Raw genomic sequence first — 25,682 nt, forward strand, 5'->3', positions numbered from 1 at the left:
TTGCCCTTTTCCAACTTGGTTTGTCGATTATTTTTGTTATTCATCGAGCATACTCAATGAGTTTCGTATTATTAAAATGTGCGTAGGAAAATTTTTAACATAATATTTATCAACAATCTAACAGAAATTACCAGAAGTACTCAAATGTGTAATGACTTAACGAATAAATGAATAAAAATACAAGAAATATCAGAATTTTATTAAAGAAATGATAATTATAAGGAAAATCATGATATTCTGAATGTGGCCTAACTTTGTGCCCCGATAAACAAATCGGTGTTCGCCCTACGAAGAAACCTGGAAGACCCCTTTTTTGTCCCACATTTCCTCCCGAATATAATGCGTGTTACAAGATTCGCCTGAGGAAATGGGCTCTCATGCCGCAAACAGTAAAATACTTGAAACACTGTGAAGGATTGATCTGAAGAGATAGGCATGGGATTAAGAACATAACGTCTTAAAAAAAAAAACAAAAACGAAATCCCAAAAAATTTCTTCTTACAAGTGTTCAGATGATAAATGAATTTTCGTGGACTTCTCCGTTCGTGTGTGAACGACTGCGCAATTGTTTCGAATTTATCCTTAACAATTAATATGTGAACAGATACCTGCGCACGATGTGCACAATCTGCATACGATAGGTTCATGTCAGTGAAAGAACATCGTCGTGGAACAGAATTCCGCTGAAACGATATCTTGGTACGAGGTCGAGCCGGAAGTGGAGACATAACAATTTGTTGGATCACTAAGAGCGAACAGCGTATAATGCGATGTTTGGCGAACAGATTTCGGATCTTCGGATATGAATTTTCTTGCAGATGCATGAAGTTACCTCTATATTGGGATGAGAATTCACCGTGACAGATAAGTATATTTCGAGCACCGTGATATGCTCTTCGGGCGTCGCGACGCCCCGGGTGAGGTACGCCGAGGAGTGGGGAAGCGGGACCGCGTGGCGGGCGTCGCGGCGCAGACGCCCTGCGTCTTGATCTAGCCGTCGCGGAGCAGCATTCAAATGCTGATGCTAAATAAAACTCATAGCTGCTGGGATGATGCCATATGCTCTAATTCTGTGGGTCCGTCGTGCAGCGACCAGTCGGGAACAGCTTGGTGGTTGCGCGTCTGGGAGTTTAGTTCTGGTGTGTAGTTTGTGTGATCGGTCCAGCATTAAACGGCAGAGTAAGTCGCAGGGTAAACACAGGGCCAGCGGGTCAATGCGAAGGTGATGGAGCTATGACTGCGCCCGCCATGGGCATGGTTCACCTTCTCCAAGCAGGCTGCGGAGTTCAGCTGGCTAGGATTCTGTTTCTAGTGTTGGCGTTGGCTTCACTACTGTTTCTGATCCCGGATGGCGTGGGTGCGTTCCGTATTCGAGACGGCGGCGGTTCAGCTTCTATAGAGCAAACGCGAACCTCGTGCAATCCCCTCTTCGGCAAGTGCGCTCAACATAAAACGTCCGGATTGTCAGCCACCACCTCGTCGTCCCCCATAATCGGGTTACGCAGGAGGTTCGAGGGTGCAACCGCATTCTCGTCACGTCCGACGAAAAGTCAACCACTTGTTGAAGAGTCGGGTGAAGTGCGTGACAATGATCGAGCACATGTGGGTGCTTCCAGTTACGTCAAGTCAAAGTTCGAAAAAGTGGCAAGTGTTAAGGTTCCGGATGTCGTTAGAGCTCAGCTCAGGAATTCCGCTGTGACAAAAGCTGCTGCCAGTGGTTTTGCCCGGAGTAGCATTCAGTCGAAGTCTTACTCTGGAAATTCTTACGAGGATGACGATGGCACGATAGAGACTGAGGAGAATGAGGATGATAACGACGATAGCGAAGACTATGATGAAGAAAATGACGATGACGATGAAGATCGCGATGACACTGATGGCGAGGAAGAAAATGACGGTGAGGATGGAAATGAAGACGAAGACGAGGATGTCGAAAACTATTCCAAAGATGAAGAAGGAAGTCAAACAGAATCGGAAGAAGAGATTAAGGATGACGAGGCCACCAAATCCAGTGAAAATGAGGACGATGACGAAGATGCTGACTATGGACGAATAAAAGTCGAAGACGAACAGGTTCTCGACTCAAATAACGAGGATGTTGAAAGTACTGAGTCTGTGGAAGATAAACACATCAGAATAAAGCACGAAGCTAAAATTGCGAAGCAGGATATGCCAAGTGATAAAATGAGCATAAAAGTTACTCCTGTGCATCACATGCGGTCCACTGAAAATAGTACAAGGCAGAGCATTGAAGATATCGAAAAATTAATAACAGCAGACAGTACGGGACAAAGCAATGAAGATATGGAAGCCGCGACTAAAACCACACGGCATGATGACGGAGCCAGTGATCAAGCTGCAGTGGTGGATCTCGTTGAAGAAAATGGTGATAAATTTGTCGCTCAGGAAACAGAATTCGACGGGACAACTCGGGATGCTTCGAAAATCAGTGTTAGTAAATACTCGACCAGTGAAAATGACGACGACGGCGATCAATCAGAGGTGAAAAAGGATGACACAGGTAAAGTCGAGGATGTGGTTATACCTCCGCCACGAAAGCTTGAACGTGTCAGACTCGCCGACAAATCGAAATCAATGGAAGTAGTTCTCGGTAGGTCGATTGAAGACTCGTTTGAAAAAGCTGCACCTCAAAAGGTTACGAAAACTGAGCCTCGACAGGTACAGAAGGTTTCGAGCGACGCAGAGAAAATCGAAGTCCTGAAGCCAGCGTCCACCGGTGAGCAGAAGTCGGAATCATTGCTTGTCGTAAAACCATCAGAAAATATCACCCTACCTCTCGCCTCGCAAAAGACGAATGGAACGGTAAAAAAGGGAAAGAACAAAGCAGGACCCAGGCAGCCCACAAAGGAAGCCAAGCCACCGCCCCAGCCACTGGCAAAACAATCCGAAAAGTCCAAAGTCAAGGTCCCTGAAAGAGAATCAGATCAAAAGTCAACTAGTGAGTATAATTAACTGTCGATGGACGTGATTGTCACACACCTTATCCTTTTCCGTTGTAACATGCCTCTTGAGTGTTGTAGAGTCAAATGCTAAGCCAAAGAAACGGATGGAGGCCTCCATCACTCTGTCGGAACTGAACGACTTATTACTGACCACACCGTCATTTACGCCAAACTTTACCGCTATAGAAAACCCCGTCTGCCAGCAGCACGGAAAAATATTTCTACGACAACTTCGTGGATACAAATTGTGGGCCTTGCAAAGTGAGTTTACGTATTCGATTTGTAATGTTTTATTTTGTTCGTCTCGTTGTAACGTGTCGTCGTACGCAAATTTTGCCACCTCAATCGCTTTTAGTTTATCGGCCAACAAGTGAAATAGATTTTGCTATTTTCCGAGGATTCTTTCCCAGAGAATCATCATGTTTTACAAGGTATTCAGCAGCCGGTATTTCTCGGGGTCGTCGTTCGGCACTTAGCCAAGGTGGCTACCGTTATCCAATGCCAATAGAGTTGGAATTGTGCGAGTTATTCTCTGATGTTAATTCAAGACTGAAGCTTTGTGCTTCGCTCATGTTTGAATATTTTCCAACTCCGGGATAGTAGACTTAAACAACAACGGTTACGGCTGATGATTTGAAATTCACTTCCAGTGTTGGATTCGAGCGCTAAAGTGCCATCGGGCTTGTTACGCGGTAACATAAATCAGCTGGGCGACTTTGACCAATGTCTGGGTGTAAAGGCGTATGTCAAGGTCGATGAGAAGACGGTTAAGGTCCAGGGAAAGTATTGCCTGGCAACTATTGATTTGCAGGCGACGAGACACGATACGAAAATTCCTGTGAACTTTATGCAGAGCCGAGCGTTCCTCAGAGCCAGCATGAACGGGGTAAGCCTAGGAGATCGTAGCGCATCCATTACTGGTGGCGTGTTGTAAGTCTTAGGAGGTTTTCAGCCGTCGCACTTCATTCCAAGATTCACTACCGCTAACTGGGCACTTTGTGTTCCGGCTGCCTGCTCACCAGCGGACGTTCAATCGGTGATAAAAGACGCTCTTAGCGCTTACAACGAATCAATGGGACTAAGGTTTTCCATCGGTGTTGACCCGGATTCTTGCTACGTTAAACAAAAGGCGCAGCCGTACTCCAAGGAGACAGTTGCCATTTTGTGAGTAAAATTTTCTCCTGAACGGTAAAATTTTAGTTTCATCTCTTCGGCCTGGTTGTTCAGCGTTACTTCGTGGATATAAAATGGTAAAAGCTGAACCACAAGGTCTGTTGAGTTTGAATTATTAATAGCTTGAACAGTGTAATCCATGGCTGAAGTATCGCGTGCCTTCCAGCCAGGATAAAAATAAATTCACGCATCTCAAGTGAGGATGTGCACCCACTGATGCCACGTAGGCTGCATTCGTTGTAGAAAGCCTTGGCCTTGGGCCGCATTTATTGCTGTAATCATTTCTATTCCCTTTACTAGCATAAGATCGCATTTGATTATCTTTATTTTCTGATACTATTTTATGTCTGCAGGTATTTTTACGCGATGACAGTGTGCCTGGTCTTGGTTGCGACGCTGCGTGATTTTTTTCTCACTTTCGACAGGCCGGGTAAAGTGATGATTTCGTACCACCTGGCGAATAACTACCGCATTGCGTTTACCACGTGGATTGTTTATTGTGTTCGCAGGCAGCTATTCCGAAAGAATTATAATGGCATTCTCATTGCGACGAACGACGACGTTACTACTGCAGGATTCCCAAAGCGGGAACGACATCCGATGCATACATGGTATCAGAACGCTGGCGACAATTTTACTCTACGTGGCTCACAAACTGATCCCCATGTCCAGAATACCTTTTGCAAACAGAATATCTTTAACTGAGGTAGACTTTGATCGCACTCCTTATCTTGACCGAGTAGCTTTATGATTTATCATAACTTCTGCTATGCTCAGGTGGCCAATAATCCGATCAGTTCTATTCTAAGGGTTTCGCTCGTATACACGGACTCGTTCCTACTTCTGAGCGGAGTTTTAACCGCGTACAACATGGCTAAGGAATACAATAAACGTGGGGAGATTCGATGGTTCTGTCGATTTGTCACCAGGTTCATCAGGTCCGCAAGAATTCGATCCGGAAACGGAATAACGTATTGTATAAAATTTTTGTACAGTATTTTTAGCATGGTTATTTTAGGTTAACACCAGTGCTTCTGGCTGTGGTGTTTTGGTACGCGTTTGTCATGGAGCACGTGGGATCTGGACCACAGTGGAACAGCGTTGTCAAGAGCAACGCTGATCTCTGCAAGAAAAATGCCTGGACCAATTTACTTTACATTCAAAATTTCTTGCCATTTGAAGAAATGGTGAGTTAAATACCAAAAGTTAAATACCAAAAATTATTATACCTTTCACTGTTCATAACCAGTAACTGATATATCAACTACCTTTACAGTGCGCCACGCACACGCATCAGCTTGCTTTGGACATGCAACTGTCTTTGATAGCCCCGATGCTGGTTTTCTTCCTCTACAACAAACCAGTAATCGGTATCCTTGTTATACTTTTCCTGCTACAAGTATCGGCAACTCTCCGCTATCTGGCTACGACGAACAACTATTTATCTTTGGTTATTTTTCACGGAATGACGTGAGTGAATCCTGTACCTTTAACAAATTGGGATGAAGCTTTATCTAATTATCATTTTCAGGCTGAAGCACTTGTACAAAACGGCTAATTTGACGTACGCGCTGCCATTGCACCGAGCCACCCCTTACCTCTTTGGTACAGCGCTTGGAACACTCATGCATTACACCGGGAAGCAAGTTCGAATTCACAAGGTGCATCATTAGCAAATTCCGTTGTTAAGTTTTTTCTTTTTTGCTCACTGAACGGATTAATCACTGTTTGCAGGTACTTGTAATTATTGGATGGGTAGTGGCTGCTGCCTTGGGATTCTGGTCGTTATTTTCCCCGTGGAGATCGGCTAGAAGAGATTACACTTATGATGTTGAGGAAGCAACTTATTATGCCGTGGTCCTGCCAGTGTTCTGGGCCATTTCTTTATCGTGGGTTATATTTGCCTCGTTTACCCAAAATGGAGGTTTGTAGGAACTTACGTAGAAATTGGTATTCGTAACGGGTTTCGCTGGTCAAATGTGTTTTGGCGATCAACTGTTAGTCTCTTCTCACTTGCAGGAGTATTAAACAGATTTTTGTCCCACCATTGGCTGGTGGTATTGAGCAGGATATCTTACTCCGTTTACCTGACACAATTTGCGGTATTCTTCTACAACGTCGGAATCACAAGGTATACGGCAGAATTCCAACTTCATAGATCCGTGAGTATTTTACTCATTTGTTCTTTGATAACAATAGAATAACTTCCGTTGAACTGACTATTAATGCACCAGTCTTCTAGTATTACTGTAGTAAAAAGTGTTCGAATTTTGCTTGCAGATCGATTTGTATGAAGCAGCAGCCGTTATCAGCGTGTCAGTGACATTGACGCTGCTTCTGGATTTGCCTATGCAAGAAGTAAAGAACGTGATAATGGAATTCACCGATGGATTGACGGTGGATAAGGTCAACAGCGTGGATAAGATTGATGAAAAAACGACTGAGACTAAAAACCACATATTAGTAAAACAAGTAGAAAAAGACAGCGCACTAGCTGACGAAGAAGTCGAGTCCACTGGCTGGGATTGGCAAAAGGACATAGTTTCGAGCAGGAATATCGAGGATGAATATCTAGATGGAGAAGAAACACTTGACGTTCAGACATTCAAGAATGACCATCCTAGAAGAAAATCATTCATTAGACGCAACGCGGAGGAGGAAGAGGAAATTCCCACGTGGGACTGGATACAAACCCCTGTTAGAAAAATACCAAGACGAAGCAACGACGAGAACAAAGAAGTGAGGAGGGAAAGGAGAAGCCTCAGTCGTCAGGAAATATTAGCGAACGACTACGTAGATGAACCGAAAACTCTAAAGAGATCTTCCGTTCAACAACCACGGGACGAAGATGTTTGCAGAAGAGATGGACGGTCGCAGCCTAGAGCTTGGGAGAGTAGAAAAACAATGGTACAGGATCTAGAGGAATCGTCAAGGAATTTCAAACAGAGAGACGATTCATTCTCGAGAGCTGGTGACGGCAGAAAGTCAGACCTCAAGGATCACGAAGTCCTATCGAGGGAGTCTACGAAAGGAGAACGACCTTCATCAAAAGATACTGATGGAGTCTCGGCTTCAATGTGGAGACCGATAGAGCAGCCGTCATGGGAATACGTGAACAGAGAGCGTTCAGCCTCTCAGAGCGCGAGAGATGGGAAAAGAACAGTAACGAAAGGTTTGGATGGACAATCATCAGCGCTCAGATCGTCGACGGGATCTTTGCCACGTGCAAGTGATCTCCAGAGAAAAGTACTGAGTGATACAGAAGAGCCGACATATTGGAGGAAGAAGCAATTACCGGCAAAGGTCTTGCCGTTGGAAGAACCGAGGGTGAGTGACGAGGAGAACTGGGAATACGAGCTGCGGTTACGAAGGCAGAAGATAGGCAAGATTTTGCCATCCGATGAAACTGGAACTGCGAGCGAAGAGGAGGACTGGAGCATGCTGAGGAGACGATCTTCAGCCGAAGGTAAAATGGCTCTGTTGAACGACTCGTCAGAAATAAAAAGTTTCGGCGCTTGGAGTATCAGCAAAGTGCCAAACACGACCTCCGATGCCTATTCACACGAGCCGAGCGAAAGTGACGAAGAAATTGCGTACGATGTTACCAGAAATGATTTTCGCGAGACTAGACCTCCATTCCGAGAACGGTACGACACCCAGAGCGAAGACGAGACGAGCTGGAACCCCTCTAGGCAACAGTCACGCCCTGCCGTAAGTCCAACGACATTTGTAGATGAGGAAAAAGATCCGTCGAGCTACGATTTTATGTTGAAAAAGGTAAGCAAACGGACGTCGCTGCAGAATCTAGATAGAATTTCGCAGGAGGAACTGGAAGCGGAGGAGGATACTGGGTGGGATTTTGTCAAGGAAGAAAACGCTGATATGAGCGACAGCCAGACCACGTCAACTGGACTTTTCAAGCGGGCCTCCATTATCAGAAGTCAAGCGAGCGAGGAGGACCCGGAATACGTATTGCCAGAGCGGCCGAAGCTTGTTGAGCAGGAGCAGGAACATCCCTTCAAAAAGGCATGGCAGATGCAGAAGTCCAGGTCAGAGGAAGATGGCCCAGTAGGATTCTTAGTCAAGGATAAAGACACCAGACCGCGGTCAGGTGGCTCGGAAGGACGAAAAGATGCTCCGCAACAGGACGAGATCAAACGTGCCAGGCCATCAGCAGGAGGACAGAACGAAGACCTTAGTTACTTTGGAGGCGATGAAGCGGAATCGACTTCAGTCTCATATCCTGCTAGTAATAGCGGTGATAGTGCTAGTCTGGATTGGATTGAGGATGAAGAACGCTCGACGGTTAGTGGGCTTGAGGAAACTGAGTTGGAGTCGACAGAGTCCGCAGAAAAAGACGCGGAGTTCCTGACTGGAAAAAAGGAACAAGTGCGGTACTCGGAAGAGGCGAATTGGGAATGGAATCAAGAGGAGACTTGACGGATTTGGGCTGTGGTATTGGGCATATGTTATAACGGTGGCTGAAAGACAGTTAAATACGTACAGCTGGTGCGAGATGAAGAATGAGAAGATGAAGAATATGCAGAAGAAGCAGCGGGGTCCGATTTACCGGAAATTATTCCGTACGTCTGAAGACGGGGACTCTTAAGTATCCCAATATATAGACAGGTCCATCATCACATTAGGGTATAATACATTAGAGGAAATAGATATTTATGCTCTTTAAAAGTACGGTTTTATTTTGTATCAGGCGTCTGTAGTATTGGTATCTTGGCTCTCATTTTTCCTGTCGGTATTTGCCTTTTGTCTCCCTGAAATAATGAAAATATACACACCATGATTTCAATATTAAATAAAGTAGTGAATAAATACATTTCCTTTCCATATACGTTTCGGAACTTGACAGTATCTGCAAGTTCTCAAGTTTTAGTAACTCACCTCGTGGCAAGAAGAGTTTTTCCAGTCTAAGTATTGGAGATTCGCACGTCATGGATAATACCAGAGCGCCAACGAACGTGACCACCCAATGGGCTGCGCATTGTTGACACTGTAAGAAATATCATGAGTTACTTTCGTAACGAAGCTGAGTAGACGAATTTTGTTTCCAATAGTCACAGCTGTGGAAAATACTACTGTTTACCAAAGCAACGAAATCTAGGTACTGTGGGCTCCGAGTGGAAGCCACGTTCCCTAAGACGACCACTCCATTCATCAGGTAAGCGCAATAGGTCAAACGACTGAGGAGTAAGAATGGCCGCCACTGGAGTATCTTTGCCGCGACACCTGTAACGATAAAGAAAATAATACTTCATGCTTTTGCCGATTACGGTGATGTATCGTGAAGAAGGTTCGATAGTACCATACCTCCATTTTTAGTAACGCAGGCTAAGATAACCCATCCTGTACCCAGACTCCAGAAGACTCTGTGCAAGGACGCGTAGAGTGCAGCTTCGACTGGCTTGAAGTTTTTCAGAGGTCCATAGAAAATCACGATTGTGAACATGGAGCCTATGAGAGACAAGCTCGCGAACAGCCATCCGATTGTAACCGTCGTCTGCGAGGTGAAGAGCAGGTGTTCGTTTGATTACTTTGCACGGGTGAAAAAATTAGCAGAGATTTCCACGACTTGAATGTGGATAGAAACTCACCGATGACAGTTTGTAATCTGACAGTCGTATTCGGTGTACTACGTATCCGAAAACTAATCCAAAGCAGTACGAGCACGCCCTCATGTGGGTTTTGACGTAGCTCGTTATGAAAAAGTAATTTGTTGACAAGTCCGACATCTCGCTACAGGGAATGACAAATTATTACTCATTGGCACGGGTAAAATTATTCTTGACGTGCTGGTATATTGCCATGAGAAAATAGCTGAAATTCAATTCTTACTCGCTGTAGACCAATAACGTCGGGTCCAAGTTGTTCGTTAACGTTATGACGAATGGTATGACAACTGACACAGCTGTAACCGCCGCTAGAATGAACTCTCCAACTTTACGCCATTTGTGCAGGGGATAAATCACCAGTGGAGCAAGCACGAAAAGCTGCGTGTCGACGGACAGGTACCAGGATTGGAACATGCACTAGAAGTGAAAAGGCGGTAATCGGACAATCTTCGTGCGAATAGAAGCTTTTTATCTCGTTTCAACTGCAAAGACAAAGCTAAGATACTTCCGATGAGTGTGTCGCATACCAATTGGTCAGTTTTCACGTAATTGTTGATGTACAACATGTTGGACCACCATGAAGCCAGGCATCTCTCTTGTTCCAGGTAAACGCGAGACCACATTGGACCAGAGCCCAGTTTTGAGAACCAAGTCATGTAGAATCCAACGACCACGAAGTACGCCGGTGTCAACCTGATTATTGGCATATTTTACAAGTAAATTTGGGAAGAATTTTTTCGGGTACTAATCACGTATGAGTGCTAGGGCTGTAATGGATGTATGTTACGAGTAATAGGTTGCCTTATGTAACGTAGAAGATATACGAAGAGGAAGTTGATGGAGTATCCTTTGTTGAGTTGATTGAGGACGAGGCTAGTGATGAGAAATCCACTCAGCAACAGGAACGTATCTACCAAAAGAGGGTTGTTGAGGAATACTGCATTTTCCACTTTTGTCACAGCCTGAAATAGTGAGATTCCATTACGGCAAGGTGAACTTGGCTGATAATTGTATGTATATATAATCTAATACTTACAACTTGCCAAAATTTTAGATTCAATACAGGACCGCTGATGATAAATATCAGTGAGTGTCCCGTGATTATTATCAGCATCGCTATCACCTTGACACCAGAAATACAGCTCAGATCTATCTCTTCCATTTTCGGACTGCTGTTCAGTTTTCTCATATTCAATATCACAGAGAATCCCATGAGCGCTTCGGGCAGCATACCTGAGAAAATAAAAAATAAACAAATTTAAACTTTGCTAATGCGTTCGTCTTATTAGCCTTTTTATGATATCGATTACATACGTGAGTAATCAAAGTCGCGTAGATGTAAATTGAAATCTACTCACCTTCAGGTATATTCTTTTTCCTTATAAGATACGTTAGGTGAAACGCAGTTCCCGCAAATAGGAGGAATATCAGTGAGAATATTAACCATCTGCAAATATGGAAAAAGATACGTGTACCGTTCATACAGAAATCCTATGTACATATATATGTATACAGATGTGGGTAATTGCAATTTCAAATTCGGAGTTCATTTCAAGTTCGAGCGTGCGGCGCATAATGTTTCATCTTCATAAATAATAGATATTATACCGGTGTCAATGTATAATTAGTTAATTGAAAATGCACTGGAAGCCACAGCGCTGTTGATGAGTAAAAACTCATAAGCCTACAGTTTTTGTTCAGCCCAGGCAGGAATATGATCAGGATCCCGCAATTCAATTACCGATGCTGTTTTCGCAGGGTTTAACGAACGCCAAGATGTTCTTATTCGAGGTTGAACGGTATGACACGTAGTTGAGTTATCGGTTGATTATCAAAATTTATCAGGCTATTTGTATTCATTTCATGAGAATAAAAAAAAAGTTAATTAGATACCAATATAATACATAACATTGGTAACCAAGCAGCGAGGCTTCGAGTGAGGCACAAAAACGCTCGCATATGATAATAAAGTATAATTTAATTTCTGCAAATCAATATTCAGAGCTGTCCGGTAGTAGTAAAAACATTCTTTTAACACTCCTGCTACGTTGATTATAAGTAGGTACTAACGTCCACTTATGCAGTTAGTAGGATGAAATCGTCTGCAGTCGGCCGGATTTCAGAACGTATCGAGGTTTATTGATTTTGTCAAAGGAAGCCTCCTGGCGGTGTCTTTTTTGATGTCTTTTTCCGAATTGATACGTCTAATTATCACGGATCCCGCGAGCAGTTCGATTAAAGATAATTTATGTCCCGAATCATTTATCGTTTTCAACATAATTGGTTCGGATAATATTGAATCAGCAAAATAATGCAGGTCGCTTCCGCGTACGTTTCGATGTTTGAACAAGCCGAGCTTAGTTAAATTTGTACAAAACTTCGAGATACCGCGAATGGTACAGGTGTAATGAACGGTTTGCATAAGCTTTGAATAATTTCGAAACCGACCGCGTCTATTCGTTGAACGCTACTCTCGGTCTTGCGCAATTTTTAATTTCGGTGACGCGGTTGTTTGCAAGTATGTCGCCGTCGTTCACTCACGTGTAAGCAATGTCCAGATTGTTGTAGCTCTCAGACGTTCTCTTGTAGCAAGAACCCTCCGGTATCCTTGGCGTCAATTTCAAACGAGAGCCGCTGAAGGCTACCGCCAAAACGGACCGAACCACATCCTCCACGTCTTGGGGTTCGCAAGCCGCTGGTACGCAGATTCCCCAATAGAGTTTCGTCACCACAACATCGGACCTCTCCAACGGAGGCTGGTGATTAGATGCAAATGTACTGTACTGTCTTAATTCATCAAACTAAAGAATTTTGCGCAGATTTGCATTTCTGTGTTATAATAATAAAAACAAAAATTACACCATTCCTAACCATTTCTTGGATCAATTGTTTACGAGATGTGAAAAATAGTAAGGAAGAAGATTGATGAAAAAGTGACGATGAAATGGAAATTCGAAGGCAACGGAAGCCGAGGACGAAACTGTTGCCCAGATTGGTTGTCGAATTGAATAGCGCACTTCATGTTTTTTATAAACAAACTGCAAATGTAAATGGCAAAAATTGGAGCGCGTTGGGCCTCCTTGAGTTGGCCCTAAGGACGAAGAGTAGTACTGGTTGTATAGCAAGGTGGGGGCGCTGACTTACGCCAAAATCCTTCCAAATAGTGCCATTTCGATTACGGTAAAGATCAGGCACGCCGATTCCCACCTCCCCGAGGCAATACTGTCCGTTGACCCCCAGAGGTGCGTCGTCGAGAGGGCCGATCTGAAGGCATTCGTCGAAATTTCCCAGCTGGTACAAGGATCCGCCGAGTACTCCTTCGGGAAATTTTCCCGACGCGTCGTAAACTAAGCAAGGGGTGGAAGATCTCGAGTCAGTAAATTTTTCCGATTAGTCACGGAGCGCGTGCACAGCCGGTGCCAAGGTGTCAAAATAAACAGATATGTTAATTCAACGATTCGTCAAGTGTGTACTGTTTATTAAGGCGCGAATACGCTTTGCGGAGAAGTGACATAACGCGGCCGTAACGACCAACGCAAATTTCTGTGCTTGCCGCGACTTGCAAATTAGCCGGACTTACATCGCTAAATTAACGTTAAACGAGCCTTACACTTTACGGCCCATGACGTCAGGTTGTGAATTCCCGCCATCATCGACTTGCATTGATCCTTGCAGGCGTCGTTGCTTATCATGTCGACGGCCTGGCCCAGAAGAGTTAGATCTCTCGACAACAACGGAAGCATGCTTCCGCTGTCATTTTCGTAGACGAGCTCCACCTGGGCATCGGTCTCCTTTCCGGACCTCTGCGTTTTCCATATACTCTCATCTTTCGCCCCGGCAAAGACAATCGGAAAATGGGAGACGGTTAGTCCCACTATTATAACTGTCCACGGTCTGACCGTAGGCATAGCTGGACTCTCTTGGTTTATACAATGTCTGATGAAAAGTGTTCTTTTACGGTGACTAGTTTATGTTTGCGCACCCATTTTAAGCACAATTATTAACAGATGTTTCAATTCTCCCTTATACTCGGCACAATGTAGTTTCACGTAGTTTCACTTTCACCTTCGTTCGATTAATAACTTTTAACAACTGTCGCACCGCTTCTCCGTCCTTTTTTCACGTACGTAGATATTTCGTAACACTTTCAGCGCCGTTGCTTGAGTGCCGTTGGAAGTTCATCAACGTCCGGTACACGCGGCTTAGGTATAGAAATTGATGGAATTATTCGGGAAGGACATGCGTCATTCGATTGGCCGTCGATGGTTAATCACCTCTGAGACCTATACCTTATAATTATTATGAAAGAATAAATATTCATTTGTGATATTATGCCTCGCGCATTGGTCGATGATTTGAAAAAAATATAAATGTATACCTACAATAGTTACGCGAGTTCGATCATAGTTCGTAGACGGAAACACTTGCCGCGAATGCCAAACTCGTTCTGCGAAGACTCGTTCCTTCCGCCACGACTAGTCGCATCGATGCTGGATATTTAAAAAAAGGCAACTCAATACTAGCCGCTGTTTGTTTTGGGGATCTTCACGGCTAATGAACACGTGCAGATTTTTACTTATTTCAAGTAAATTCGCCTTGTTTAAAAATAATGAAGTAAAAAAGACAATTCTAAAAATCCGTTTACTTGTCTTTTAACACATTTATTATGCGGTTATTGAAATTAAATGCAACAAGTGATTATTATGCTTTGCATATTTGCAACGAACAACACACGCGCACCCGTTTTTAACAATGAATCGGTACGCGTAGAGCTTTACAAGTTTCGTCCGCGAGCGTTTGTCTACGGTCAGAGTCAAGTCTCACTTTGGAATATGATGTTGGCTCCAGACATTGATTCTTCCCGGAGATCGTGATGTAACTGCTTGACTCGCCACCGAGTGTAGTGGTTGGTCAATTCGGAATTGTTTTGGCAATTCAGCAGAACACCGCGTTGTCGCAAAAGCACGACGAGGCACAAGCTGAGTGTGACCAGAGAGAAGGGAAACCTACGAGTTGCTTCTCGCGAACCATATAAACTCCCTACAGTGACCTCTAAATCGTTTTCATGTGCGGTGGGGGTAGGAAATCGTAATAGTACCGAGGTATCATTAACACATGGATATCTTTGAAGATTGGTGTTAACAGCTTTGCTGGTTCACGCCGTTTTGCACTATTCATGCTTAATTTGACCCTTCCAACAAATTCTTTTTTTCAAGTGAAAGAAATTGTAGGTAATCAGCTTTACCTGGATTTCATCGGGGAATCGTAACTCACCGTAAACTCACCGATCGAGGCGAAGGAAAGAATAAACAAAAAACACAACGAGTCAGAATTTCAGCAACGATTAGCAGACATCAATAACATCAGAAACTGTGTCAAAACTCCACGTTGTTATATTTCTACGAGGTTGAATGTAGGTTGGAGCGTTAGCAAAATGTGCAACGGTCATCAGGTTTCGATCAGGTCGCATCCGCGTCGACTCGCAGTTCGATCGAGGCGTTCTTAATTAATTAACGTCACAAGACGTCTCGAATAATTTCATTGTGTTTATTCATGGTTGTTCACGTTGGCTTTTCGTACCAAGTTTTGTGTCTAGTCTGGAAAGAGAGAGCAAGAGAGAGAGAGAGAAAGACAGAGAGAGAGAGAGAGACAGAGAGAGAGAGAACAGAAACGGTAAGCTGCAGTAAAAGTAAGCATGATAAAACGCCGTCGACATACCGATTGATTATTAAAAATTTCGTCAAGAACGTTCAAGTAACTATCTTCTCTATATGCGATGCTTGGCAAATCGATGATGCATTTAATATCCGGCGTGTCACAGGCACGGGAATTTCTCTGCGCGTGTGCAATTGTGTAGTTTATATTTTTAATTTCATTTTGAATAAGTCTCGTACCCACATTCGACTGTCGGAAGACTGGCCCGTGTATAGTGCAAGAATTGAAATTCTTCTCGGCACGTTAGCGGGACACGCCGGTAGAAATTCTAATAGAAGTTCCCTCGCGAGTATCGAGCTGTGAACGAAGATTGAAAGACGAGTAACCGACGTCTGATCGACGCCGAGAGTATTGCGCGTCACAAACTCCGCCCAAAAATACATAACGCTGATAGTGATTGAATTATTTACACACGAAGCGTTGCAGACTTCCGTATTGTGCGTCTAATGATTAATTAAACGGACGATCATTCGCTTGTTGTCACTATTTCACGCATTTCGTGTTATTTCGGGTATTGCTTGCAGATCTTACGTAATTTTTTCAATAACTGCTGCGATATGCGCACAAGGAAGATCATCTTCGGACGGTGATGATCGTTCGATTGAAAAAACACGGCGACCAGGAATGCAATAACGTGTTTCAATCTCAAACTGCGCAAAATCTAAACATACCAATATTAGCACAATTATACATATGCGAACGATTGGTGTAGTTCAAGTCGAGATAATAATGAAAAGACGGTATGTGGCCCTGAATTCGAAACAGAAAGAACAGAATCTGAGAATTCAGGAAGCATTTATAGGGAACTGCATAGCGAATAAAAGACACCGCAGATACAAGGCGGTGAGAAAAAGTAGTCGGTGCACAAAAGTGAGAGACGCACATGCGTACATTACTTACTTTTTACGATGGTCTTGAAGTGTCGAAATCGGCCTACGTCCTTCGAAGCGGGTAAAATGACGTCAAGCGTTGGATTCTTGCAGTTGCCGAATTTTGGTTAATTACGGATTTAGAAATTATACTGCGCCAAATTCAGCCTAATAAAATTTCGCTTGATTGGTATAAATTTCGCAACATCGCGTGCGGGCATTTGTAATGATCTCTGGTTACTGTGTTGGCTAATTGAAAATTTGTTTTACTCTATCTTAAAAGACTACGAAGAGCCTTCACTTTCTTCATTGCGGTATGTACATGAAGGCTACCGCAGAAAAAAAATCGTTCATAACAATCAGGTGTGGAATCGTTACGGTTGCAATCCATTTTATTTTGCACGATTCTTATTAAGCACAGATGAAAATAATGACTTGTTGCAATTGCCGAAGTCAAGGACTCGAAAATAAAAAAATTTGATAAAAAGTTGTGTACCTCAAGTTTGCGACCGAGAGAGAACAATTTGTTTGTTTTCGAATGTTTGGCAACAACGTTGAGAAATCTTTGCTGACGGTCTTTCAAATCAAAACGGCGTCTTGTATTATACATAACTGTACCTCAGTTATGTATCTGATTTCATCGCTTCCGGCAATGTGTCAAGATAATGCAGCCGAGTATTTTCGTAAATCGGATAAAAGTAGAATGCATTTGATAAGAATTCAAGGTAAATATTAGTTTACTTATTTTGACAGGAAAAAAAAGGAAAGCGAATAAGCCACCTTCCACGTAATACATGCGGATTAATTTAGGATTACGTTGGAACTAGTCCAGCGATAATACCGGTGCGGCCCGTACTAGTTTTTTTCTATAAAATCATCGAAACAACTTGAGAATATCCTAACACTCACGTCACGGACGGTCAGTTGAGGCTTTTTGATGCGATAGCAGCTTCAAAATGACTCTGATTTAACGACCAGAATCACGGGTGTCTAATCAAGCATTCAGCTCTGTTTCGTTAATTGCCAGCGGCGATGGATTGTAAATTAAAGAAGGTTGACTCGATTTAATAGGAATGCCTAAATTTCCACTATACATAGACGAGTACTGCCGTCAATAATCATACCATCCCATACGTCCGCAAATAATAATGCGATATATCTGGTTTTACTGGTTTGCTAGCGAGTTCGTGAATAGCACAGGTCACAACACGGAGACAATAATCGGTAAAAATATCGAAAGGCATACTTCTCAAATAAAATATCCATTAGTTTCTAATCAGTTTGATCAAAGAGTGTCATATGTTTTCGCCAATGCGTCGGGAACTCGGTCATAATGACGAACGTGACGTGGAAAAATACAGAAACCAATGTTGGAGACAGGTGGAAAATCGTGTCTGTAGATATACGATTAAGCATCGGTACGTAGGAACCGTTATAAAAATTCAACAGGTTCTGGGATTCATACGCCCGAACGCGTTTCGCATCGTCACCATCGATTAGGCATAACAAATGAGGTTTCGTCGACTAGTGATCGGTTATCAAATAAATAAAAAAAATAGAAACTTGGTTGGCTTCAAAGATTAGGATTACGCCTTTGAATATTCCGGGTAATGTGAATGCAGAGATCTGAAATATCCGCCTTGACGGAGCAGAATTTGCGATCCAACGGCGTCAGTCACTTCGAAAGAATTTAACGAACGCTTGATTAATCACGTGTCGTACTTCGTTCGGTGGGAATTCGGAATCTCTTGTTTTCATTAATTGGTTCATTAGTTTTTTTCCTTTCTGTAGATTCCTCAATATTTTTACCGCGATCCTACGTACATCACGGGTTTGCATACGAGCTTAATTATGACACTGTGTAACGCGGAAGAAAACCTGTGAGCGAATTAGATAAAAGCCAAACGTGTGATCTGATAGGCATGCTAATTGCGAAATTAGAATAGCCGTAAATCAAGATCCGGTCTCGGGTTCACGATAAATAATCGTCAAGGGAATTATTGAGGCTTCAAACTCCGCAGCAAGGCCACCATATGACACTTGCAGTAGGTAGCAGAAGATTTTTATAATTTTTTTGACATGATTATTCGCTTGCTGCCTTTGTTTAAATTGGATTTGCGATTCAATAATATAATGGTTATAAATAATCGGCTGAAAAGATATGAAAACAGGTTGACGAAACAAAAAATCTTGATCTATACGAATGTTTTTTCTCGGATCCGCTTCGCGATGATTGACCGAGTGTCACTGTCCGCGTGACAGAATGTCAAGTATAATATGTAAAGCGCGGAGTCGAATAGAGCGATAAATTTTTGGATACAAGTGACAAACCTGGCCGTAAAAACGGTATTAAAAATTTCTTTGGCTTGAAAATATGCGTGCAATTTGCTGACAAACCGAAGGCAAGATTCCCTGAAAGAATATCTTTATAATTGTTCGTTGGAGATGAGTTGGGCATCATTTTTTCAAAATGATTTCATCATCGGTTGAACCGTGTTTGAATTACGAAAGGCTGAAAGCAAGGATATGTGAAGTTGCAGAAAAAGAGCCAAGGAAACCGAAATAAACGTTCGTTCCGTAATAATTATATTGCATCTCTTACAGCGTTTACAGCTACGGCATTGGCGCAACGAATTCTGCAAAAAGAGGCATGTCTATAATTTTTTGGATTACTCTTGGCGGATCCGTTTCTCCGATACGATCCGAAGACAGTACGATGAAGTGGACGACTCAGATCGCGGATTTTTTAGAACCAATATCGTCGATCGTGGATTCCAGGTGTAGAAACGATACGCTGGATTGTCTCGAGGCTGCGAAAAACCTTTCAAACACCTGGGCCATCGGAAGTTTGTATTTTACGTCACCTACTAAAAGCGATATTAATCACGCACGCATTAGTCCGATCGTTAAAAACCGCTTTCGACGTTTTGGAACTGATATTTTGATTTTGAATCGTTACGCAGGTAAATGTAACGCTTATTATCTATAATGTATTGTATAAAATTCTCGTACAACAGTGATCGACGCTACGGCAAATTACCCGGCCGGAATATTGTCGGGAAATATACGTTCGATGGGAAATTTCGACCAGTGTCTCAAGATCCGGCATCCGGACAACGAATACGTGGGAAAATACTGTCTGGCTAGATTGAACTACTCCGCTTATGGGGAAAACGAAGACACCATACTCGAGTACATCGATCTCGTAACGGCCGGTAGAAGATTGCTCGAGCTTGGTGATGACTGGGATAAAGTAAGTTCGACGAACATTGCGTCGTACGCCAGTCGGAGCGGTGGCGAAAATCGACGGAAAAACAACATCGTACTGAATTGTGATAACGTGACGAAGAATGAAAATAACGACAAAATCGTGTGGCAATCGACCGCGCTTGTTATACGTTCAGAGAAAAAGGCTCGCGGCCAAAAGTCGGCTGTTGTATTTTACTGTGGATTTGAAATCGGCGCATTCGCAATCGCCCGAAAATATTTAAATATTTTTCAATTCGTGTGGCTCCACCTTGTCAGCGTTCCGAGAAATTTGCCCACCCTTCTTCTCACCTGCGGATTACCTTCAGCGGCTGTTGAAAGTCTCACCTGTTTCTACTTCGGATAATCGAGCTGCTCGGTCGGTAAAATAGTATTCGTGATTTCGATACCGCAATCTTACCCATTGCTCGTCTGGTGATTTCCTCCGGAGACTCTCAATATGGGAAGAATTCAAATGACATTATCAATTTTTTATTTTTTATCCCGTTTGATTTTGGGTCCCACTTATAATAATCTTGAATTGACGGTTAATCGGTTTATTAGCTTCTTGCAAAGCAGAATAATCAAAGTAACGATATTAATATCGTCCTCGTACCTAAACTTTGATCAATAATTTTTGTTTCTGCATTGAAAAATGATCATTTCACTATCGGCGCATTACATGACCGGAAAAAAAAAAAAAAAACATTCGGTTCCGTAATTGTGTCAATAAATGGGTGAATCTTTAAACGAACGTTAAAAATGGTGAAAAAAAATTCAAACCGATCGCACCGGTATTACAAACTGGAATTCTCAGGATCGGATCAGTCGAGTTCATTCATCTCGAATGGTGAATTGGGGATTGGAATTGGGAGCAAAGCGTTATGTCAGAGCCGGCTGCATTTTCGCTTTCTCTTTCCTGGTCGGTTGCGCAAGAGCAAGATCGCGTGTTGCCGGCGATGGAAGTCTTGTCCTCTCTTCGAATAATCGCGCTCCATGCGGACGATTGATATCCACCGCTCTAAACTACGTACTCTGTAATAATATATTTATTTATCATTTATATCTGTGTCTCCCGGTACTCTCCATGCTGCCGTGCTTGATTCGGGAATATTCTTGAGCTACACCTGTAATGAATTCATCACTAAGGCATTACGGCTTCGACGATCACTTATGTGGTACCGTTCAATTTCAATTTCCGATCGAAAAAAATGGCTCCTGAACTCTTGACCTTTACTTTTTTTCTTTCGCCTCTTTCCGTGATTATATATTCAACACATCGGTATAAAAATTCACGCTAAAGAAGAAGCTGATTGATAACAAGCATGCGATATTAACCATCCTATTCTGCAATTCAATTGTACGATCAAGAACTTGGCAACCATTACACCGCATGCCCAACGACGATTTATGTTCGGGTCCTCGGAATTGAAAATTTTCTGATTCAACGATACATGTCCATAATTTTATTTCAGGGTACTTTGATCCTGCCAACATATTCACGCAGCGAACTGGCTTTATGTCTTCCGTCAACGTGCTCAGCAAAAGATGTTGCCATTATGACCGGAGATGCTATTCGACGGGCAACCTTTGAGACCGGCATTCAGGTTGCGGTCTCACTCGAAGATGATCTTTGCTATACTGCGTTACGGACTGAGCCGTTCACAGGGGTCGATTATTTCGTGACGTAAGATCGTTAAGAGAATCAACGAAAAAAATCATATTTCATTCCATTTTCTTTGAATCACGGAAAGATCTTCGATCGTGCAACTTTTCCGATGCATAATGTTTTTTTTTTTTTTTTATGCCAGATCAGAAGTTCACGAGACACTGTATACGGTGTCCTTTGATCGAGGATCGGTAATGACTGTCACTTTCTAACACGTGGCCGTGCACGGTGAAAGGCTGGGTACAAGTTTAAAAGTTCAGTTGCACGACATCGCGTCAAATTCAGAATTCAAAGATCGACCGATGATCTGTAGGTCGAAATATGGTTTCGGTTTTTTACGATCGCTGACAAAAAGAATGAGGGAAAAATTTTGTTGAAACAAAGATTTTTTACCGATCGAAATATTGACGGTGGTGTATTATTACCTCTGACATAGAAGTGTTGATTGATCGGTTATAGGTTCATCTGTGTAACGCTGCTAACCTTCACCATTGTTGGATCGGCATGGAGTATAATTACCAATGTGCAAAGTAAGTCCGTGGTTTTAAATGATTGGTTTTGAAAGTATCTCGAAATATGCTTTACGACAGTTCAAAGTCGTGTGGTTAACCGAGGTAAATTGAATGAAAATGAAACGCGAACGTATGCACGCGTAATGTATTCCAAATCTGTTTATACAAAAGTATAATGAGTGACATTGCATTGAACTTGGCCTTCCACCAGAGAGAAACGGAGTTCTGCCGAAGATTTTGCGAGCCTTTTCGATCGTCGATAATTGGCACCAATTGGCGAATCTCGGCCCTCCCCCCAACGATGCGATCACCTGCTTGGACGGAATAAGAACCTTGTCAACCGTTTGGGTCGTGATGACTCACCAAACGATGCTTATCGGCCAATTGGCGTACATCAATAAACTCGAGACCATGCAGGTGATGTATAGGAAGTATGGTAATATGATGGATGATTTTTGCGAATGACGCAGTTCAAGTCAACTGTCACACTGGAACATGAATTATGACGGGAGGAAAAAAAATTTGGGAGATTAATTGACTGATTTAATGCATTATGTATAGCGGTAGATTTAGAGATGCCGAGACAGAGAGAGAGAGAGAGAGAGAGAGAGAGAGAGGGAGAGAGAGAGAGAGAGAGAGAGAAAGAGACGGATTAAAAAAGGAAGGGTACCAAAATGAAAATAAAATGTGGAAAAATCAAGACTTGAAACTGTCGGAGCGAATTCGTTGACGTAACTGCAGGCAGCGTTGGGTCATATTTATAAACTACGGAGTAAGAATACGAATTACATAAGTTATTCGATAATTCTATCCAGTATACGATCGTATTTGGGTACAGTTTGTAAAATTTTGTGAACAGCACGTTGAATTCCAAAGACTTTCTCCGGTGAAAGCCAAATCAAATTGTTTACATCAACCAGTCTCTTTGTCCGTGTATGCATGCGCGTGTCTGCCTGTGTGCGTGTGTGTGCGCGGTTTGGGCAAATTTTGTGAGCATGTATTTTTCGTATCGTCTACACGAAAATGCCCGTAGAATATAATAAGCGACGTATCAGCACGTGGTTATAGAATCGCGAAACGCGTTGTTACATATGATTCCAAGCTGCAAATTTCGCACGCTCGCGTTATGGTGCAATTTTCCCGCATTGTACCTGAACGCGTTTTTCAGACTCACAACGATTACTGGTACTATGTGATATGGAACAGCTACTTCAACGTGGACACCTTTCTATTCGTCAGCGGACTTCTTCGCGCTTACAATTTGACGAAAGAGCTTGAGCAGGGAAGGGCAAATTATTTGAAATCAGGGCTGCAGAGATATCTGCGTCTGACCCCGGCCTATCTGTTCGTCATAATATTCTACGTGTCGTATTTCGATCGGCTCGATACCGGCCCGACGTGGAACGTCTACGTAGGGCGTAACGTCGAAGCGTGCAGAAGGTACTGGTGGCACAATTTGCTGTACATAAACAATTACGTGCCGGGAAATGACAAGGTAAGCGAATCGGTGATCAAGGGAAGCTGAAACCGACGGACCGAGTTCGGTTTTCGAAGGTGTGTGTCTTTTTTTTTTCTCCTTTTCCAGTGCCTTCTACAGTCCTGGTATTTGTCCGCCGACATGCAGCTCTTCCTTATAGCTCCGCTGCTAGTCTATCCGCTGTGGAAGTGGAGGCTGATCGGAAAAATGCTTTTCACAATAGCGGTGACCGTGTCGATCGTTCTGCCCTTTTTGACAACCTGGATCAACGAGTTTCCCGGAACGTATATGTTCACGGTTAGGTAATCTAGCTCCCTAGCACGAGATCGGCTCAACGAGTTGCCGACCTCGGAGAGCCTGTATCTCAATATGCATTCACAATTACGAAATGCCGGTTTCACACGAGAATGTATGTTTATTGCACTCAGAAATTCCGTACTCAATTCGTACGCGCACGATCTTTATATGGCGACTCACGATCGAATGTCACCGTATCTCGTCGGCGTTCTGCTTGGCCACCTATTCCACCTAAAGAATTCCCCGTCCCTGGCCAAGGTACGTTCGTTGTCTGTTCTTTGTCGTTTTTATTTCTTTGTTTCTCCTTACTTTATCACCACCGTCTCTGGTCCAAACTTGGAATAGTAATGTCGTGCAGCGCGTATCGCGTAAGCTCAGGTGTGGCTTGTGTACTTATTTCCATTTTTAATCATACCAACGTTCACAAAACAGTGGAAGGTCGCCGCGGGGTGGATAGCATCGTTAGCCGTCATGTACGCCTGTGTCTACGGAGCAAAAGACATGACCTCCTTCCAGCACACCTATAATATCCTGGAGTCGGCCCTTTACGGAGGACTTCATCGTTTCGCATGGGCCGTCGCCGTCGCTTGGGTCGTTTACGCCTGTCACGTCGGTTACGGAGGTGGGGGACTTCATTAATTGGGACTAATTTTATACGCTCCTGCTTTTTATACACCGTAATAATAATCGAAGTACCGTGTAAACTTACGCTTTCCAGGCCCTGTCAACGCCTTTCTGTCCTGCAGCGCGTTCAGGATTCTAGGACGATTGAGCTACTGCGTTTTCCTGACCCACCTTGCTGTGCTGCTTTACAACGCTGCCGTTCTCCAAGTACCGAGGCAGCTCCATATCTACATCTCGGTAAGATTCGTCGGCTCGTTCGCAGCCAGGTCGATTCCTCTTCCAACGAACTTGATAATAACAACCGATTTCAATTTTCCTCCGGATGATGACCCGACGTTGCCTCTAGATTAAGACACTGTCGTTTTCATTCGTCGCTGGATTATCCCAAGCCTGATCCAAACTTTCAGTCGTTGAACCAACATATGGAAGCAACGAGACCACGTTACAACGACATTTTTAAATGATTTTGTTTGTCCGGGAACCGGTGAAAGGGTCTTGCTCGCTTGCGTAGACTCCCGATTGATACGAACTTTACATTAATGTTGGTCAAGGATGGCATTAACTATTCTACCATATTACGCCATTAATGCAATGATATTTTTTGAGTTGCGTGCAACTCCAGCCCTGTGAGATGACACATCCTCTTTGACACTGTTCGAAAATTCATTTTGCGCCAACATGTTTGTGCGTTTCACGGACACAGGCTCTCTCGAAACTTGTGTGTATCTTTTGTTCTCTTTGTGTTTTTAGATTCGAGATTTCATGGGTGACTTCGTCTTCATCTTTGCGTTGTCCTTGCTACTTTATATATTCGTGGAACTTCCGCTGTATCGTGTAACAAAAGAAATGTTCAAGAAGTAGTAATGATTGTATTATTAAAATGGCGGTTTGACCAAATCGTCGTAATCCACTGGCCTGGTCTTATTCAAATATTATTTTCTACATTACGTAATTGTTATCCATTTTCACTAATGGGTATACGATAGTTTTTCCGTCTGCATACCTTATGAACACCGTCGTGTTCCGCGGCAATTCAATGATGCTTCGCTTTTTAAAAAATTCCTATCATAACATAATGCCAGCTTGAAACAGCTACTGCCCATGTAGAAAAATTAGAGAAAAAATTCACACGATGTACAGAGATCAACGAGTTATCGGTACAGTATAGGAATGCGGGATTTCCCAAACCAATCTCGGGAACTACGCTGCGTCGATGGTACATAAGAAACGATGAACAAATCAAGTGGTTTACCGTTTTGACCTTAGTCAAATTTAGCGTGAATTATTTTCCCCGTATTACCTTCCACATAACAATGAATATTTCGGAATACTTTCTGAAATCTTTCATGAAAGGAAAGAAACATTTCAAAAATATTTCAATAAAAGGTTGCTGCAAGTTGAAAATGTCCGCGCCAGAAACTTGCAAACGATTTCTTGATTGTTGCTGTTCGTAAAAAGATTCTCATAATCTTTCTATAAAATATTTTATTGAAAGTTTCTTAGAACGATT

At 43.0% G+C, this 25,682-nt stretch overlaps 3 protein-coding genes across 4 annotated transcripts; 2 read left to right on the forward strand and 1 right to left on the reverse strand.

Annotated features, from left to right (window-relative positions):
* The first annotated feature begins 1,233 nt into the window (after positions 1 to 1,233).
* On the forward strand, positions 1,234 to 8,954 carry LOC124221337 (uncharacterized). The gene is made up of 13 exons (XM_046631234.2): positions 1,234 to 2,959; positions 3,042 to 3,224; positions 3,614 to 3,849; positions 3,916 to 4,127; positions 4,490 to 4,566; positions 4,646 to 4,842; positions 4,914 to 5,074; positions 5,155 to 5,323; positions 5,413 to 5,606; positions 5,668 to 5,797; positions 5,871 to 6,060; positions 6,156 to 6,298; positions 6,417 to 8,954. Exons 1-13 carry the CDS (start codon positions 1,234 to 1,236, stop codon positions 8,574 to 8,576), a joined length of 5,778 nt encoding a protein of 1,925 aa, XP_046487190.1. The 3' UTR covers positions 8,577 to 8,954.
* LOC124221341 (nose resistant to fluoxetine protein 6-like) lies at positions 6,184 to 14,766 on the reverse strand. The gene is made up of 14 exons (XM_046631250.2): positions 14,146 to 14,766; positions 13,374 to 14,052; positions 12,908 to 13,110; positions 12,305 to 12,519; positions 11,122 to 11,210; positions 10,800 to 10,996; positions 10,565 to 10,725; positions 10,291 to 10,456; positions 9,987 to 10,180; positions 9,746 to 9,887; positions 9,462 to 9,651; positions 9,238 to 9,380; positions 9,036 to 9,144; positions 6,184 to 8,908 (listed from the first exon to the last, which is right to left on the reverse strand). The coding sequence occupies exons 2-14, from the start codon at positions 13,669 to 13,671 to the stop codon at positions 8,844 to 8,846; spliced, it is 2,172 nt and encodes a 723-aa protein (XP_046487206.1). The 5' UTR covers positions 13,672 to 14,052; positions 14,146 to 14,766; the 3' UTR covers positions 6,184 to 8,843.
* Positions 14,767 to 15,408: 642 nt separating this feature from the next.
* On the forward strand, positions 15,409 to 25,044 carry LOC124221602 (nose resistant to fluoxetine protein 6-like). 2 transcript variants are annotated; one of them, XM_069137504.1, is made up of 12 exons: positions 15,409 to 15,436; positions 18,952 to 19,193; positions 19,365 to 19,600; positions 21,069 to 21,280; positions 21,722 to 21,792; positions 21,986 to 22,191; positions 22,943 to 23,269; positions 23,360 to 23,553; positions 23,680 to 23,806; positions 23,981 to 24,170; positions 24,267 to 24,409; positions 24,923 to 25,044. In XM_069137504.1, exons 2-12 carry the CDS (start codon positions 18,998 to 19,000, stop codon positions 25,031 to 25,033), a joined length of 2,013 nt encoding a protein of 670 aa, XP_068993605.1. In that variant the 5' UTR covers positions 15,409 to 15,436; positions 18,952 to 18,997; the 3' UTR covers positions 25,034 to 25,044. The 2 variants fall into 2 exon arrangements, with proteins under 2 accessions (XP_068993605.1, XP_068993606.1); XM_069137505.1 differs by lacking the exon at positions 15,409 to 15,436 and adding an exon at positions 17,000 to 17,072.
* The last annotated feature ends 638 nt before the right edge of the window (positions 25,045 to 25,682 follow it).

This window comes from Neodiprion pinetum, chromosome 6 (genome assembly GCF_021155775.2).
Source record: "Neodiprion pinetum isolate iyNeoPine1 chromosome 6, iyNeoPine1.2, whole genome shotgun sequence".
Lineage (NCBI taxonomy): Eukaryota > Metazoa > Arthropoda > Insecta > Hymenoptera > Diprionidae > Neodiprion > Neodiprion pinetum.